General features: G+C 41.9%; 1 protein-coding gene and 1 long non-coding RNA gene across 2 annotated transcripts in view; both read left to right on the top strand.

The window, feature by feature from the left end:
• LOC139028236 (uncharacterized) overlaps nt 1–5,410 on the top strand; it is a 5,884-nt gene extending 474 nt beyond the window's left edge. The window contains exon 3 of the long non-coding RNA XR_011480422.1: nt 2,456–5,410. This is a non-coding gene — a long non-coding RNA (uncharacterized lncRNA). The remainder of the gene's footprint in view (nt 1–2,455) is intronic.
• The window catches only part of LOC111968746 (protein lin-52 homolog), a 25,812-nt gene extending 17,049 nt beyond the window's left edge, over nt 1–8,763 (top strand). Inside the window, exon 6 of the mRNA XM_023994594.2 lies at nt 8,215–8,763. Within this exon, the coding sequence (XP_023850362.1) occupies nt 8,215–8,270 (56 nt within the window). The 3' untranslated portion in view covers nt 8,271–8,763. The remainder of the gene's footprint in view (nt 1–8,214) is intronic.
• The last annotated feature ends 10,541 nt before the right edge of the window (nt 8,764–19,304 follow it).

Raw genomic sequence — 19,304 nt, forward strand, 5'->3', positions numbered from 1 at the left:
CTACTGCAACGACACTGTTTCCCCTGCCAAACCCTCAACACTAGACTAACTGCAACACTGTTTCACCTGCCATTAACCTCCTCCACTAGACTACTGCAACACAGTTTCCACCTGCATGACCCCTCACACAGATAGCTGCCAACACAGTTTTCTCGCTGCCATAAACCCCTCACACGTTCAAAGTTTAGCAAAGCCGGCTCAGACTACTCGCAACACCTTTCCCTGCCATAAACCCCTCCACACTAGACTACTGCACACGCAGTTTCCCTGCCATAACCCTCCCAACTAGACTACTGCAACACTGTTTCACCTGCCATAAACCCCTCAACATAAGCTACTACTGCAAGACAGTTTCCCTCCGGCATAACCTCCACACTAGACTACTGCAACACAGTTTCACCTCATCGACTATTCATAAACGCCTCCACACTAGACTACTGCAACACTGTTTCACCTGCCATAACACTCACACTAACTAACTGCAACACAGTTTCCCTCCATAACCCTCAATACTAGACTATCTGCACCCACAGTTTCCCCTGCCTATCCCTATACTAGACTACTGCTGCAACACAGTTTCCCTGCCATAATCCACTCACACTAGACTACTGCAACACAGTTTCCCCTGCCATAACCCCTCAGAGCTTAGAGCTACTGCAACATCAGTTTCCCTGCCATAACTCCCTCATCACTAGCTACTGCAACACAGTTTCACCTGCCATAAGCCCGCTCACCCACTTAGGAACTAACTTTGGCAACACAGTTTCTCCTGCCCGATACCACCGCACACTAGACTACTGCAACACAGTATTCACCTGCCATAACCCCTCACACTAGACTAACTGCCAACACAGTTTCCCTGCCATATGCCCGTCAACTAGACACTGCAACACAGTTCCCCTGCCATAACCCCTCAACACTAGAGGCTCTGCAACAACAGTTTCCCCCCTGCCATAAACCCCCTCACGAACTAGACTACTGCAACAAACCATTCCTCCCCTGCCATAAACCCCATACCTACAACTAGAACTACTATGCAGACAACACAGTTTCACCTGCCTAAACCCCATCATACTAGATTACCTGCAAACACCCAGTTTCCCCTGCCAATACCCTCACACAACACCTACTGCAACACAGTTTATCCCCTGCCATAGTCACCCTCACACTAGACTACTCGCAACAAACAGTTCCCCTGCCATAACCCCTCACATCGCTAGACTACCTGCAAGGACATTCGCCAAAACCACGTAGCTATGTACCAAGGTTTTTTGTTCCCAACCTTTGCAATAAACCCGTCTCACACCTAAGACTATGAACATTCACTGCTACCCACGAGACTAGCAACAAAGTTTCCCACTGCCATAACCCCCTCACTACTAGTAACTACGCAGACACAGTTTCCCGCCATAAGACCCCTCACTACTAGACTCACTGCACACACACAAGTTTTCCACACTGCCAAAAATCCCTCACACCTATAGACTACTGCAAACACATAGTTTCTATCCTGCCGATAACCCCTACACCTAGACTATTGGCAAGCAACTGTTCCCGCTGCCATACCCCTCACAACGATAGAATCTACTGCAACACACGTTCTCCCATGCCATAGCAACCTCACATTGACAGATACTTGCAACAACAGTTTCTGAACCTGCCACTAGACCCCTCACACTAGACTACCACTGCAACACAGTTTCCCCCCATCGAAACCCCCTCTTGCTACTGACACACCCTAACGCCCCTCACACTAGACTACTTGCAACACAAGTTTCACTCCTACCTCACACTAGCTACTGCAACAGTCCCCTGCCACCCTCATAACGAACACTGCAACCTTATGCATAGCCCCACCACTGACACCACACAGTTTCATCCTGCCATAACCCGTCACACTAGAACCTCTACTGCAACACAGTTTCTATAACCCTCACCTAGAGCTCTCAACGGTCCCCGCAACCCAACTAAATCAACACATTCCCCGCTATCACACTAGTACTATCTGCGCAACCACAGTTTCCCTCACCTGCCATAATCCCTCCCAGACTACTCCGACGTTCCTCAAACCATCCACTACTGATGCACAAATTCACCTCCAAGCCCCAACTACATGCAACACAGTTGTCACCGCGCAGTAACGCTCACATAGCTACGTGCCATAAACTCTCCTCATAACCCTCACATACTACTGCAACACAGTTTCCCCTGCCTATATATCCCTCATCACTTAGACTACTGCAACAACAGTTTCTCTTCTACCTGCCATATTACCCCCTCACACTAGACCTATATTACTGCAAACACAAGTTTCCCACTGCCATAACCCCTCATACTAAACTACTGCCAAAAACTGGCATCATTTGTTTCACGCTGCCATAACCTCACACAGATACAACTGACTGCATTACGACACAGGTTCCCCTGTCATATCTAGTGTGAGGGGTTATGGCAGGAGAAACAGTGTTGCAGTAGTCTAGTGTGAGGGGTTATGGCAGGGGAAACTGTGTTGCAGTAGTCTAGTGTGTGGTGCGGGAATAATGACAAGTGAACCTGGGAAGCTTTGTGTTCACATTGCCCTAAAAAAGGGAATTGGGCCTGCCGAGTGGTGCAGCATTCTAAGGCACTGCAGCGCAGTGCTAGACGCGTCACTACAGACCCGGGTTCGATCCCAGGCTGTGTCGCAGGCAGCCGCGACTGGGAGACCCATGAGGCGGCACACAATTGGCCCAGCATCATCCAGGTTAGGGGAGGGTTTGGCCGGCCGGGATGTCCTTTTCCAATCGCACTCTAGTGACTCCTTGTGGCGGGCCGGGCGAATGCGCGCTGAGTTCGGTCGCCATGGTGTTTCCTCCGACACATTGGTGCGGCTGGCTTCCGGGTTAAGCAAGCAGTGTGTCAAGCAGCAGTGCGGCTTGGTGGGGACGTGTTTTGGAGGACGCATGGCTCTCGACCTTCGCCTCTCACGAGTCCGTACAGGAGTTGCAGTGATGGGACTACAAATTGGACTACAAATTGGATATCACGAAATCTGGGAGAAAAAGGGGTAAAATAAGGGAACCGGACCGTGGAATTCAAGCAAACCGAACTCAGACCACATATCGAGATGGTCTCAGTTTTGGTTAGCTTTGGGGGCTCTTTTGATGTGTCTGAGTTCCTTTTGGAGTCTTCACACTCCACAAAAGATGAAGCGAACCACACCGAGTTCCCACAAATTGTCTGAAAGGAACCAAGTGTGAAAACACCCTTACCCTACGATGTCCGGAGCGTGCTGGTTTTCTGTTCTGCTTGATAATTAATTGCACACAGGTGTTCCAGGTCTAGAGGGCAACAATGAGAAAATGCAGTGGAACTGGCTTTGAGGTCCAGAATTGAGTTTGAAGGCTCTAGAGGTTCTGTCTCCATCCACATGAAGTATGTAATTTGTATATGAACGCAATATAGCGATAAATCTATCATTTTAGGTTATAGTTTTATCTACACTCTTGTCTTTTTATTTAGTGTCATCAAATACAAGGTCATAGCAGACTACTAATCATGCTGTTGGATCTATCTTCTCTATTTAACATGTAGATCTCTATTCCTCTGTGCGGTGTGTAGGCCTAATTAGTGATATTAAACACCGTTGTGGTAGCCTTTGGCTCACCAAGCCCAACTCTTCCAAATAGGGAAATGATATCTGTGCACCAGTCGTTTTGGGTCATCCTAATTCATTACATCCCACCTGATACTGATTGTTTAATTCGATCTAAGACCCTGTCTACCTGTCTGTCCGGGGGCTCTGATTATTTTGTTTAGTGTTATTCGAAGATACAGCAGCGCCGCACAAAATGTATCAATCCCAATCCAATTAGCGTCATGTTAACCTGATGATGGACACCTCAAGGTGAAGCGGCCCTTGCTCAGCCGGGGCATTATCATTCCAGGCGGGGCGGCTCATCTAAATTACAATCCACCCTGGTTTTTCATTAGCCGCTAACCCCTTCACCATGCACCACACTGCTCTGCACAGCCCAACAAACACCCAGACACCCAGGCTGCTCATCAGCTCTGGTGTCAGGTTCAACGAGCAGAGACAGACACTTCTACTACTGTGAACCTTCTGTGTGGGTGGGAAAGCTTGGGACTGTGGTATTTGTATGCATGTTTTTCCAAAAAGATACAAGATGGAAGGGCCACTGCCCACTTGAAATGTGTTGCCTGTATTGCTCTTCATGTCCTGGTGGGTATGCTTAGCAACTGTATGAAGGAGGGGATTTTTGTGCGGGTTCAAAGAGGTGATCCCTGCTCCCCTCTTGGCCCTGCCTGAGCTTTGATTCTCTGCTGGTGCTAAGAGCCTTCTTCTCTTATTACCAAGAACACAGAGTAATTACTGGACCTGGATGAGGCCTCTCCAGGGTCACACTGATGCTGGAGGAACATCCCTGTAGCTTCCATTGTGACATAATCTGGCTATTGTTGACTGAAAACCTCCTGAAATACTCTCCTTACAAGATAGAAGCAAAGTGACAAAAGGCCTTCAGTTGGGGCCAATCTGTTGTCGAGCTACAGTATGGGGTTGGCACGGATCCAGAACTATTGCGCAGAGCTTGTTTTGTAGACCCCCACCAAGTGCTTTTCATTATGTCTCTACAAAGTACTTCTCCCAGTTCATGGGCTTTTCTAGCTGACCTTTATGGTTTGTGTTGGGAGTGCTATCTGAGTTACTGTCTTCGGTTCTTACTACGGTATTTCAGTGGTAAGTGTAAAGTAATGGCAGTCAGTGAGGAAAAATGTGAATATCGCTTTAGTCTCTTACACATAAGGCACTATATGTTGGAAAGTTGTGGATTAGGTATGGGCACTGTTAATCGAATATCCAGATATCCAAACAGACGTTCGTATTCAATTACTTGAGTGAGTGTCATCTTTGGAGAAAAAAAATTGTAGGCCTATTTTTTAAATGAAAAAGTTTTGTCTAAATTGTGACATTTTTACCTACAAGGATATTTTAAATTCTTAATTTAATAAATCAACAAACTTTTGAAAATGTTTATAACCTTGCGTTGAGCTACTGCTGCGCATTTATCCCTCCAGGCTGCCCTTACATCGTTATGCTGTTTCCTTTCAAAAGCAATTACAGGCACTCACCTAACAGAGTTTCCACAAGACTAGACAGATCAATGCAAAATACTCACCAGGAAACCTTTTTGTAACAGAATCTGTTCTATCATGGCGAAAATCTGACTTCTCTTTTGCTGTTGCAGTTAGCCAAACAACCAGAGAAAAGCAAGCAGCTGATCTGCTGTTTACACCTGCCATGTGTATTTGCGTCATTCTTATAAGTTGAGTCATTATTATCGACTATCCGGATATCTGAAAAATTGTCATATTATTCAATTAGTAAAATCATTTCAAATGCCCAACACTATGTGGATTGATTAGTTTGCGTTCCAGAGAACAGTATCTTTCAGACAACAAATACCCCTTTCACTCCACCTATCTTTTTTGTTGTTGTTATTTTTTATTTTTTATTTAACCTTTATTTAACTAGGCAAGTCAGTTAAGAACAAATTCTTATTCTTGAACACACTTGCACGCCTGCAAACACCAACACACATACACTACCGGTCAAAAATGTGTGGTCACTTAGAAATGTTCTTATTTTTCAAAGAAAAGCTATTTTTTTGTCCATTAAAATAACATACCATTGATCAGAAATACAGTGTAGACATTGTTATTGTTGTAAATTACTATTGTAGCTGGAAACGGTAGATTTTTTATGGAATATCTACATCTATGAGATGAGTAATGTAGGGTATGTAAACATTATATAAAGTGGCATTGTTTAAGTGACTAGTGATACATTTATTACATCCAATTATTAATTATTAAAGTGGTTAGAGATTGAGTCTGTATGTTGGCAGCAGCCACTCAATGTTAGTGATGGCTATTTAACAGTCTGATGGACTTGAGATAGAAGCTGTTTTTCAGTCTCTTGGTCCCAGCTTTGATGCACCTGTACTGACCTTGCCTTCTGGATGATAGCGGGGTGAACAGGCAGTGGCTCGGATGGTTGTTGTCTTTGACAATCTTTTTGGCCTTCCTGTGACATCGGGTGGTGTAGATGTCCTGGAGGGCAGATAGTTTGCCCCCAGTGATGCGTTGTGCAGACCTCACTACCCTCTGGAGAGCCTTATGGTTGTGGGCGGAGCAGTTGCCGTACCAGGCGGTGATACAGCCCGACAGGATGCTCTCGATTGTGCATCTGTAAAAGTTTGTGAGTGCTTTTGGTGACAAGCCAAATTTCTTCAGCCTCCTGAGGTTGAAGAGGCGCTGTTGCGCCTTCTTCACCATGCTATCTGTCTGGGTGGACCATTTCAGTTTGTCCGTGATGTGTACGCCGAGGAAATTTTAAACTTTCCACCTTCTCCACTACTGTCCCGTCGATGTGGATAGGGGGGTGTTCCCTCTGCTGTTTCCTAAAGTCCAGGATCATCTCCTTTGTTTTGTTGATGTTGAGTGTGAGGTTATTTTCCTGACACCAGGAAACCCTTGAGACACAGCACACAGGTGCTGTCTTTATCAGCATCATAAAATCTGATAGTATTTCAACCACATGAAATATGCATCGAAGCCGAACTCAAATCTTATCAGAAACACGTTGGGTCGTTTTCACAGCTTTCTATTTCCTTACAACCAGTCACACAGCTGTCATTTGGACATTTTGTAAAGAAAAACTTTTCCTTTTTTGTGTGTGTGTGTGTGTTATTGCATTGCTCCGTGAAAAAAGATGACAGAGAGAACTTTACCAATGTCAATTAGATTGAAGCATTCATTCTATAAATCTATCACATTATTCTGTTGAGCAAGGGTTTATTTAGTGTTCTAGGGCAATGACATTAGAGAAGGTGCATGTATTTAATTATAGACTAACAAACAGCCTACCAAAATGACGGAAATTATACGCAGAATCATACACTATATATACAAAAGTGTGTGGACACCCCTTCAAATGAGTAGATTTGGCTATTTCAGCCACACCCGTAGCAGACAGGTGTATAAAATCGAGCACACAGCCATGCAATCTCCATAGACAAACATTGGCAATAGAATGGCCTTACTGAAGTGCTCAGTGACTTTCAAAGTGGCACCGTAATAGGATGTCACCTTTCCAACAAGCCAGTTCATCAAATTTCTGCCCTGCTAGAGCTGCCCCGGTCAACTGTAAGTGCTGTTATTGTGAAATGGAAATGTCTAGGAGCAACAACAGCTTAGCCACAAAGTGGTAGGCCACACAAGCTCACAGAACCCGATTGCTGAAGTGCGTAGCACGTATAAATCGTCTGTCCTTGGTTGCAACACTCACTAATGAGTTCCAAACTGCCTCTGAAAGCAAAGTCAGCACAAGAACTGTTCGTCGGCAGCTTCATGAAATGGGTTTCCATGGCCGAGCAGCCACACACAAGCCTAAGATCATCATGTGCGATGCACTTCGGCTGGAGTGGTGTAAAGCTCGCCGCTATTGGACTCTGGAGCATTGGAAACACTTTCTCTGGAGTGATGAATCCAGCTTTACCATTTGGCAGTCTAACGGATGAATCTGGGTTTGGCTGATGCCAGGAGAATGCTACCAGTCCCAATGCATAGTGCCAACTGTAAAGTTTGGTGGAGTAGGAATAATGGTCTGGAGCTGTTTTTCATGGGTCGGTCTAGGCCCCTTACTTCCAGTGAAGGGAAATCTTAACACTACTGTACAACTAGGGTTGCAAAATTCCGGGAACTTTTAATTCCCTGGTTTTCCAGAAATCCTGGTTGGAGAATTCTGGATTTCCTGCTTATTCTGGGAAATCTCCAACTGGGAATTTATTGAAAGTTCACGGAATTTTGCAACCCTAGCTACAACGTACAATGAAATTCTAGACGTTTCTCTGCTTCCAACTTTGTGGCAACAATTTTCTATATTTGCTGGTTAGGGTTGGGTGTGGACTTTCACTATCACACATAGTCGCGCGGTTGCGGATGGATTATTAGCAATTGTGGGCATGTGAACAAACAGCAGACCCGTGCATCACTAGTTCCCAGAAGCATATAGAGAATCAGTGGAAATACTTTCAATTAACAAATTGTTTTTAGGTAGGTTACCTCAAGTTGAATAAGAGGTGCTCCAAAACGTTTGATTTCTGAAATGTTCAGTTGTTGATATTTACATTGAATAATTTGTTCATTCTCCAGCCAGGGAGATGACCAGGGGAAAGTTCCTGAACATCCTGGAGAGACCCAAGAAGTGAAGACCCCAGGACTGCTCTTTACACAGTATGTGTCTGCAAAGAGAGTAATACAACACCCAGACGACTGATTTAAGACTCAGAATCAGACTTATGCCTTCATGTATACACTCATACTACAGCCATCATCAAGTTCCTGGACTTTTCATTCAAATAGAGACAGTTGGGCTAAAGTCACTCACTGCAGAGTTCTCCTCTAATAGACCCTACACACTCTATGCAAATGGGGAGTGTCGTATATGATCCGTTCCAGAATTTGAGCCGCACAAAGTACGTAGAGCATTATGTATTTGGAGCATTATTTTCACCCCCTGTTGCATAATTAGGTGAGACAATGCCTCGGACTGTTCCCGACTGGAGATGTCGCAGGGGCTCTGGCCGCGCTGGGGAGCACTCCACAAGTTACAAATCTCCACAGGCCACTAATAAGCCCCTAATTGTCTTTCCAATTGACACGGAGAGAGGCATCCACTGTCCTAAGGGCTGCACCCCCTGCCTCGTTTGCGTAGTTTGCGTAAAGTGTGTAACGTCCTTTAGAGTCCAAGGGCTGCAACACTTTTCACCTCCTGTGGTCCTCAAAGACAGTTCCATTTACTTTTATAATGATTTGAAATAGTGAGTCGCTTTCAATTTCCTTTTTAGCTAGCTCATAGGACTGTTTTGTAAATGAGTGTGTATTCTGTATTTGTTAGTATTTGGAGCATTATTTACATTTTGGCAATTTGTAGAAGAAAATTATGTAATAAAGTCTTCAAATTTAAAATATTTTTCCTCCATCATTTTAGAGCTGGGCGATATGGCCAAAATATCATATCAAAGTTTTTATTTTTAATTTGACGATATGATTGTAGTTTATGTTTTTAAATAAGAAAAGTTTTACATTTGCTTCATGAGTAGTGCTTGACCCTAGGGTTGCAACACATTCATTCTAAGTTATTTTAATGGGTCTTTATCCATTCTGATTGTTTTATAATGTTAAATTGATCTTCAACCAAAAATAATTTATACATTTCTGCATTTCCTGCACTGATTTTGAGATCATTTCCACGCTGCTAAGTAGAGCTACACATATGGGCAATCAATCTAGGCTTTATTTTTAACCAAATGTTGCAATTGCGATTTGACTTGTGATTTAGAGAAAAACACTTGGGTTAACTGTTGGAATCATGGAAATAGAATGATTATTCTAATTCTATAGTTAGAATATAATAGTGTGCACTTTGAATAATGTTGTTTGACTTGACAACGAATGAAAATGCCAGGGAGGAGTTATTGTGACAGGACAGGAACCGTTTTGATAAGTGTTTCCTAGGGAACCCTATAAGCTTTGGTTACATTTAATGTTTTCTCTAATCTACTTCACGTAGCTTACATTCTTGCTTTGCGTATTCCTCTATGATTTAGAAGACACTGTTGCACAAACAACTTGCTGATTTAGGTCTACGCAATCATTGCAATTATCAGGCTGTATAGCTAATTACGTTTGCTCGGACAGTACATGTATTAGCAAGCTAGCCAGCTAACTAGGGATTAGCATTAGCGGCTAACAAGATTTAGGCCAAACTTGCTAAGAAAAGACAAACCAGCTGTTTGCAGATGTAAGAAACACAAACGAATAGTGTAATTATAGAACGCTAGTGGATTTATATTAACCTTTCATTGCTACCCATCCCGGATCCGGGAGCATCCTCATCAAAAAAGCTGACTAGCATAGCCTAGCCTAACGCGACAGGGATATCATATAATATAATTTTCATGAAATCACAAGTCCAATACAGCAAATGAAAGATAAACATCTTGTGAATCCAGCCATCATTTCCAATTTTTAAAATGTTTTACAGCGAAAACACAATATGTATTTCTATTAGCTAACCACAATAGCAAAAGACTCAACCGCATATTTTCAAAAATTTTCTACCGCATAGGTAGCTATCAGAAAACCGACCAAATAGAGATATAATTAGTCACTAACCAAGAAACAACTTTATCAGATGACAGTCTTATAACATGTTCTACAATAAATTTATGTTTTGTTCGAAAATGTGCATATTTGAGGTATAAATCATAGTTTTACATTGCAGCTACCATCAAAAATATCACCAAAGCAGCCAGAATAATTACAGAGAGCAACGTGAAATACCTAAATACTCATCATAAAACATTTATGAAAAATACATGGTGAACAGCAAATGAAAGATAAACATCTTGTGAATCCAGCCAATATTTCCGATTTTATAAGTGTTTTACAGCGAAAACATAATATAGCATTATATTAGCTTACCACAATAGCCAAACACACAAATGCATTTATTAGCAGCAAAAGGTAGCGATCGCAAAAACCAGCAAAATATATAAAATTAATCACTAACCTTGACCAACTTCATCAGATGACAGTCTTATAACATCAGGTTATACAATACACTTATGTTTTGTTCGAAAATGTGCATATTTAGAGCTGCAAACCGTGGTTATACATTGTGAATATGTAGCATCGATTCACCAAATTGTCCGGAGCTATTTTGGACACTCACCTAATCTGACCAAAGAACTCATCATAAACTTTACTAAAAAATACATGTTGGACAGCAAATGAAAGATACACTAGTTCTTAATGCAACCGCCGTGTTAGATTTTTAAAAATAACTTTACCATAACAAACAGCTTACGTTATAGCGAGACAGCGCCCGCAAAAAGGGCGGATAATAGGACTAAACATTTTCCACAGAAATACGAAATAACATCATAAATTGTTCTTACTTTTGCTGAGCTTCCATCAGAATCTTGTACAAGGAGTCCTAGGTCAAGAATAAATCGTTGTTTGGTTTTAGAATGTCCTTCTCTCCTGTCGAATTCGCTCCACAAGGCTAGCCAATGTTGATGACGTTCCCAATTTCTCTCGACGCAGAGAACGGAAAACTCCAAAAGTCCCATTAAACGTTGAATAAACTGATGAAACTCGGTTGAAAAAACCTACTTTATGATGTTTTTCTAATATGTATCAAATAAAAACAAAGCCGGAGATATTAGCCGTGTATACTGAACGCTTATCATAAGACAATATGGAGGTGCTTCCCGCGCCTAGGTAGAGAAAGGAAATTCTGGACACGTCATTCCAAGAGCTCTTGTTCGACCTCAGATCAAGCTAGACACCCCATTCCACCTTCCACTGCCTGTTGACATCTAGTGGAAGGCGTATGCAGTGCATGCATATCCATAAATATAAGGCAATTCAATAGGCAGGCCCTGGAACAGAGCATCGTTTTCAGATTTTTCACTTCCTGTCTGGAAGTTTGCTGCAAAATGAGTTCTGTTTTACTCACAGATATAATTCAAACAGTTTTAGAAACTTGAGTGTTTTCTATCCAATAGTAATAATAATATGCATATTGTACGATCTAGAATAGAGTACGAGGCAGTTTAATTTGGGCACGATTTTTTCCAAAGTGGAAACAGCGCCCCCATATTGACAAGAAGTTTTAAGAAGAAAAGTGAAAACAGCATCGTCATCAACATTGACCATGCAGACTGAACGCGCGTTTCTGGTGGTCGAGGAACAACAAATACGCTCCTTGAGTGACGGGACGGGGCTAGGTCTGTGTGGAAAGCGGCATGGAGAGAGCAGAGAGAGATGGCTCATGTAGCAAAGTAAACGATACTGAACAAAAAATATAAATGCAACCTGCAACAGGATTCTACCGAGTTACTGTTCATATAAGGAAATCAGTCAATTGAAATACATTCATTAGGCCATAATCTATGGATTTCACATGGTTGGGCAGGGCGCAGCCATGGGAGGCATAGACGCACCCACTGGGGAGCCAGGTCCAGCCAATCAGAATTCGTTTTTCCATACAAAAAGGCTTTATTAGTGACATAAATGCTCCTCAATTTAGTCGGCTGTCCGGTCAGCAGGTGAAGAATCCAGATTGGGAGGTCCTGGGCTGTCATGGTTAAGAGAAATAAGCTTTTTGTGCATATGGAAAATGTATGGGATCTATTATTTCAGCTCATAAAACATGGGACCAACATTTTACATGTTGCGTTTATATTTTTGTTCAGTATATAAAAATGGACTTTACACACAGCTTTTCACATTTAGCAAACCAAACGTTCAAATACCGTTATAGAAGGTAAAGTAAAAACCCAAACCAGTCCGTGCATCGATACCGGTATATCATAAAATACGGTATATCGCCCAGCCCTACATCTTTTAGTGTAGTAACATATTTATGAATCGTCCTCATAATCAAACAAATTGGAAATCAACCTCAGTGTGCGTCTGTGGATACAATTGCATCTTTCAATGGGTTAGGATACAATGGAATTCACTTGAGAAACTGGTTCATGATGCGACAGTTTTTGGGGGGACTCAAACTTTTAATTAGGGCAATAACTTCATGCATGTGCCACTCCATAGACACTCTGTTAAAGCACCTCTCTGGCGTTGGACATGTAAGGAGCTCTGACATGAGAGTGCTTCCCCGCTACAAGGGCATTTTTCAATTTAATGAGGATTGGAAGTAGAGGCCCTACACAAAACAATGCGTAAAAATAATATTGCTCATTCTCATCCCTTTTAATGAGAGTTGACATAACTACTAGGACCATTTCTTTTCTAATTAGCACACTTCCAGCGACGTCGGAGCTAGCGGCCAGGCAAAAAGGGAATCAGACAGGCATGCTGAATGGTAAACAAAAAGAAGTCCGTCCAGCATAATTAGGTGAGACAATGTCTCGGACTGTTCCCGGCTGGAGATGTCGCAGGGGCTCTAGCCGAGCTGGGGAGCGCTCACTCTCCACAAGTTACACATCTCCACAGGTCGCTAATAAGCCCCTAATTGTCTTTCCGATTCACACAGACAGAGGCAGCCACTGCCCAAGTGGCTGCACCCTCTGCCTCTCGCACGGACCCAGCTTCACCTCTTACAAAATAACGATTATATACAGTACCAGTCAAAAGTTTGGACACACCTACTCATTTAAGGGTTTTTCTTTATTTTTACTATTTTCTACATTGTAGAATAATAGTGAAGACATCACAACTATGAAATAACACATATGGAATCATGTAGTAACCAAAAAAGTGTTAGACAAATCAAAATATATTTTATATTTGAGATTCTTCAAAGTAGCCACCCTTTGCCTTGATGACAGCTTTGCACACTCTTGGCATTCTCTCAACCAGCTTCACCTGGAATGCTTTTACAACAGTCTTAAAGGAGTTCCCACATATGCTGAGCACTTGTTGGCTGCTTTTCCTTCACTCTGCAGTCCAACTGAGCTCGGGTGATTGTGGATGCCAGGTCATCTGATGCAGCACCATCACTCTTGGTCAAATAGCCCTTACACAGCCTGGAGGTGTGTTGGGTTGTTGTCCTGTTGAAAATAAAATGATAGTCACACTAAGCGCAAACCAAATAGGATGGCGTATCGCTGCAGAATGCTGTGGTAGTCATGCTGGGTAAGTGTGCCTTGAATTCTAAATAAATCACTGACAGTGTCACCAGCAAAGCACCCCCACACCATCACACACCTCCTCCGTGCTTAATGGTGGGAACCACACATACGGAGATCATCCGTTCACCTACTTTGCGTTTCACAAAGACAAAAATCGCAAATTTGGACTCATCAGACCAAAGGACAGATTTCCACCGGTCTAATGTCCATTGCTCATGTTTCTTTGCCCAAGCAAGTCTCTTCTTATTATTGGTGTCCTTTAGGAATGGTTTCTTTGCAGCAATTCGACCATGAAGGCCTGATTCACGCTGTCTCCTCTTAACAGTTGATGTTGAGATGTGTCTGTTATTTGAACTCTGTGAAGCATTTATTTAGGCTGCAATTTCTGAGGCGCAGTTAACTCTAATGAACTTATCCTCTTGCAGCAGAGGTAACTTTGTGTCTTCCTTTCCTTTGGTGGTCCTCATGAGAGCCAGTTTCATCATAGTGCTTGATGGTTTTTGCGACTGCACTTGAAGAAACTTTCTAAGTTCTTGAAATGTTCCACATTGACTGACCTTCATGTCTTAAAGTAATGACGGACTGTCGTTTTTCTTTGCTTATTTGAGCTGTTCTTGTCATAATATGGACTTGGTCTTTTACCAAATAGGGCTATCTTCAGTATACCAACCCTACCTTGTCATAACACAACTGATTGGCTCAAACACATTAAGAAGGAAATAAATCCCACAAATTAACTTTTAAAACAAGGCACACCTGTTAATTGAAATGCCTCATGGAGCTGTGACTACCTCATGAAGCTGGTTGAGAGAATGCCAAGAGTGCAAAGCTGTCATCAAGGCAAAGGGTGGCTACTTTGACGAATCTCAAATATAAAAGATATTTTGATTTGTCTAACACTTTTTTGGTTACTACATTATTCCATATGTGTTATTTCATAGTTTTGATGCCTTCACTATTATTTTACAATGCAGAAAATAAAGAAAACACTTGAGTGAGTAGGTCCGTCCAAACTTTTGACTGGTACTGTATTGTGTATATATATATCATTTCCCCATTCCCAGACAGCGTGTGTGTTTTCCTGTGTGTGCTGGAGACTCCTGTGACGGGCAGGATGGGGTTGGGGGAGTGGATGTACAGCATCGCCTGATGGGCAGGAATTTAAGCTGTGGGAGGAGGCCAATCTACTTATTTTACCCCCAATGCTTCCAAGGTTTATTTTGGTCCCTTGTAGTCTGTTTAATTGGTCTGCTCTAGTCTAGTGTACAGTGTATTTGTTTTTTGTCAAATAACCACTATGGAAGCTTTTAACAGAAGTTTTACATCATTAGAAGGGTGAAAAGGGACTGTTTAGCTCAGGTAGTGTAGAGCTGACTGGTTGACACTGGTTTACATGGCCTATTGCTGAGTTGGCTGGTTAACACTTGTTGATACTGGCTGATGTACATTGATCAGTCTACTGAGCGTTAACACAGTAAGTGACCTGACGTTCAAAATATGCTGCAATCGCTGGTGGCTGCCTGTCATGCGATGCCTCCAGTCCAGCCAGATATGCTCCTCAAGAAACAGGTCATTCCCCATGGAGGGGTCTTCTATACAGAGAGAAAAAAACTCCTCCATCCATCAACAATACATAGACCTGACCTCACCGAGCCTCGCTGCCCCGACAAACGTCAATCCGATGTGCCCTCAGGCCTTTAATTAGCTGTCAATTAGTGCAAATTAATCAACTCCTCGCCTAGTTAAGCAATGCCGGCAGGCAGCTCCCAAACACGCCATTGTAGAGGAGCCATGAGAACTGGAGCTTGCAAACTCACTTTGCATCAGGGGGTCATCACGCCCTTGGCAGCGCTTTGTGGAAAGAAAAAAAACAGAACCTCTTGCAGTGTTTTAGTTTTCCCTTGACTCGGCACAAGATGTGTTCTGTCATCAGGACAGGCTCACTGTTTCAACACAGAGCTATAGAGTTAGGAGCCGGGCTTGATTCAGAACTATAACAGCTAAATCACAAAATGTGTTGGATTTACCTGCTGGCAAAGTCTGATTAGAGTTGAAAGATGCTGCTTCTCATTCGTTATATCTGCACAGTATAGGGTGAATGCAGATGTATGGCTGTGTGAGCATCAGTGATCGTTCATTTTGATTGCATAGTATGAAATATCAAGTTCAAGCAATCTGCAGGGGCTGTGCGAATGCATAGTTATGTTACTTATACAGCCCATCATCTAGTGACCTTCCTGTGGACTGAAAGTTCTTTACCTATTCATTATAAATAGACGTCAAGCTTTTCCCATCAAAATGACTGCAGACTGAAGACTCCATTCATATTCAAAGGGGGAGGTTTTTGTTTGCGACATTAAGATATCTGGTGAAATGGAAAGTGACACAGTTAAACATCCTCTGGATTGATCTCTTGTCTATGAAGGTCAAGACGTTTACTTCAGATGACCTCAGTTTGTCTAACACACTAGATAGTCATATTTGGAATGGCTGTGTAATAATGTGCTTTAAAGTTGAAGCACACATTTGTTTATTTCTTCTCCATTTCAGCCTCCTTTCGTCGAGTTGAAATCTTAACCTATATTTGTTTCTCATTTGAGGGCAATCTGGTTTACACAACACGACAACTCTCCCACAGTAAGATGGAACAGAGGGAAAGGGGGAACAGAACAGATAAACACATTTTTGCAACAGCTGTTTGCCTTTTATTCTGCAGCCTTCAGATCTTGTGGTCTTTGATGAGCAACCAAATACACGAATGACTGAACTAAATCTTCCCTTAATCTAGAGCCCTATTAGACTCTCCTCTCCTCTCCTCTGCATGTAAATCAGGGTGGAGTCATTTTCATGTGGAGATGGATTATTAAAAGCCATACTGAGAAAGAGGGTCTCTTGCAACAATAAACAACAAAGCCGCGATAGATTGCAACAGAAGTGGAGTGAGGGCAGGAACACGCGGTGTAATTGACAGGTCATCCTGACTCACGGTTCCATGTGAATAGATGGGTTTATCTCGACTGGCTGATGCGTCATTAGCATATCCTGATAACATTGATTTCTTCATTACCCGTAATGAAATTTCCACTTAATAGCCTCCTAATTAGTTTCAACTGGTGATCGAGTAATTGTAGCGGTAATGTTTTTCTCCCTCTTAATCAGTGGCTCAATTTTAACTGTTTGATGTAGTTTACAATATTTATTTTGTTTTAGCATCCATGTCTCATTCACCCCATTTGACTAGATCAGATATGGACATAATCACACATTTCAAGAACAAAATGCAATTTAGCCTACCAGAATAACCATTTTACCAAACGTTTCCTTTTTTGTCACAAATTGCCATGCCCTAATGGCTATTTACAGTGCCTTCAAAAAGTATTCACACCCCTTGACTTTTTCCACATTTTGTTGTGTTACGGCCTGAATTTAAAATGGATTAAATAGAGATTTTTTTGTCATTAGCCAACATACAATACCCCATAATGTCAAAGTGGAATTATGTTTTTAGAAATTTGTAAAAATGTATTAAAAATGAAAACTGAAATGTCTTGAGTGAATAAGTATTCAACCCCTTTGTTATGGCAAGCCTAAATACATTGAGGAGTAAAAATGAGCTTAACAAGTCACATAAAAGTTGCATGGACTCACTCTGTGTGCAGTAATAGTGTTTAACATGATTTTTGAATGACTACCTCATCTCTGTACCCCACACACAATTATCTGTAAGGTCCCTCAGTTGAGCAGTGAATTTAAGCATAGTGAAGTTATTAATGACGCTTTGGATGGTATATCAATACACCCAGTCACCACAAAGAAACAGGCGTCCTTCCTAACTCAGTTTCTGGAGAGGAAGGAAACCGCTCAGGGATTTCACCATGAGGGCAATGGTGACTTTAAAACAGTTACAGAGTTTAATGGCTGTGATAGGACAAACCTGAGGATGGATCAACAACATTGTAGTTACTCCAAAATACTAACCTAACTGACAAAGGGAAAAGAAGGAAGCCTGTACAGAATAAAACTTTTCCAATACATGCATCCTGTTTGCAACAAGGCACTAAAGTAATACAGCAAATCCAATGCAACACATTACTGAGTACCATTCTCCATATTTTCAAGCATAGTGGTGGCTGCATCATGTTATGGGTATGCTTGTATTCGGGATACAAAAGAAACAGAATGGAGCTAAGCACAGGCAAAATCCTAGAGGAAAACCTGGTTCAGTCTGCTTTCCACCAGACACTGGGAGATTAATTCACCTTTCAGCAGGACAATAACCTAAAACACAAGGCCAAATCTACAATGCTTACCAAGAACAGTTTTCATTTAAATCTACTTGAAAATCTATGGCAAAACCTGAAAATGGTTGCCTAGCAATTTTTTTATTTTTTTATTATTTAACTAGGCAAGTCAGTTAATAACAAGTTCTTATTTACAATGACGGCCTAGGAACAGTGGGTTAAATGCCTTGTTCAGTGGCAGAACGACAGATTTTTACCGTGTCAGCTCGGGGATTCGATCTAGCAACCTTTCGGGTACTGGCCCAACTTGATATTTCTGTATTTCGTTTTCGATACATTTAACAAACTGTCTAAAAATAGGTTTTCACTTTGTCATTATGGGGTATTGTGTGTAGATGGGTGAAATAATATATATTTCATACATTTTTAATTCCGTCTGTAACACAACAAAATGTGGCATAAATCAAGGGGTATGAATACTTTCCGAAGGCACTGTATCTACATCGAAATGGGGTTATCTTCAAACGTGTAAATTATATATTGTATGAACCGCTCTGTAGCCATGGATAGGTCGGTTTTAGCCTGACGTAAATCAGAGAGCCTGTAGGCTAATGGTATGAGGTGTCTTGTTTATACATGATAACCCACACCTGGCTCCAACGGGATTATGTCTGTATCAGTAGTCATGGCTGGACATCATCCGTAAATTTCACATTCACAGTAACAACAAGTTCCCATCGAATCAGTAGGTGTCATTTCTTGTGGAATAACTAAGTAGGCATAATAATAGGCCATTATTGTGTTTCTGGGGCACCTAACGCGCTTCTTGTCTACTTTAAACCAGGACATGTATTCATCTATTACCACGTGGCACTTAGATAAGATCGGAGTTAGCTTTGTCCCCCTCAGATAGTTTCAACTCATTTCCATAAATTATCTGGGTGTAATTATCTGTCCAGATGTCCAAATTGTCCCACACACATCTCCAAACGCATCCAAACGCAATGCGGAAAACAATAGTTGTATGACTTATTTGACTCATTAGTAGGCCTAATCGTAAACCTGCTCACAACAGGGGAATTTATTTGTAGTATTGACAAAAGAATGCTGCCATATACAAGCATTTAGCTACACCAAGAGCATTTCGCTACACCCGCAATAACATCTGCTAAATATGTGTACGTGACCAATACAATGTAATTATATTCGAAACTAACTAAGTAGGTCACTTTCTGAATTGAACCAAATGAAGTATACTATTCGTCTCAAATGAAACGACTTATTCTGTGGAAAAGACCTCTGAGATATAGGATAACGAATGATATTGCAAGGAGAAAGG

The sequence above is a fragment of the Salvelinus sp. IW2-2015 genome, linkage group LG9, assembly GCF_002910315.2.
Source record: "Salvelinus sp. IW2-2015 linkage group LG9, ASM291031v2, whole genome shotgun sequence".
NCBI lineage: Eukaryota > Metazoa > Chordata > Actinopteri > Salmoniformes > Salmonidae > Salvelinus > Salvelinus sp. IW2-2015.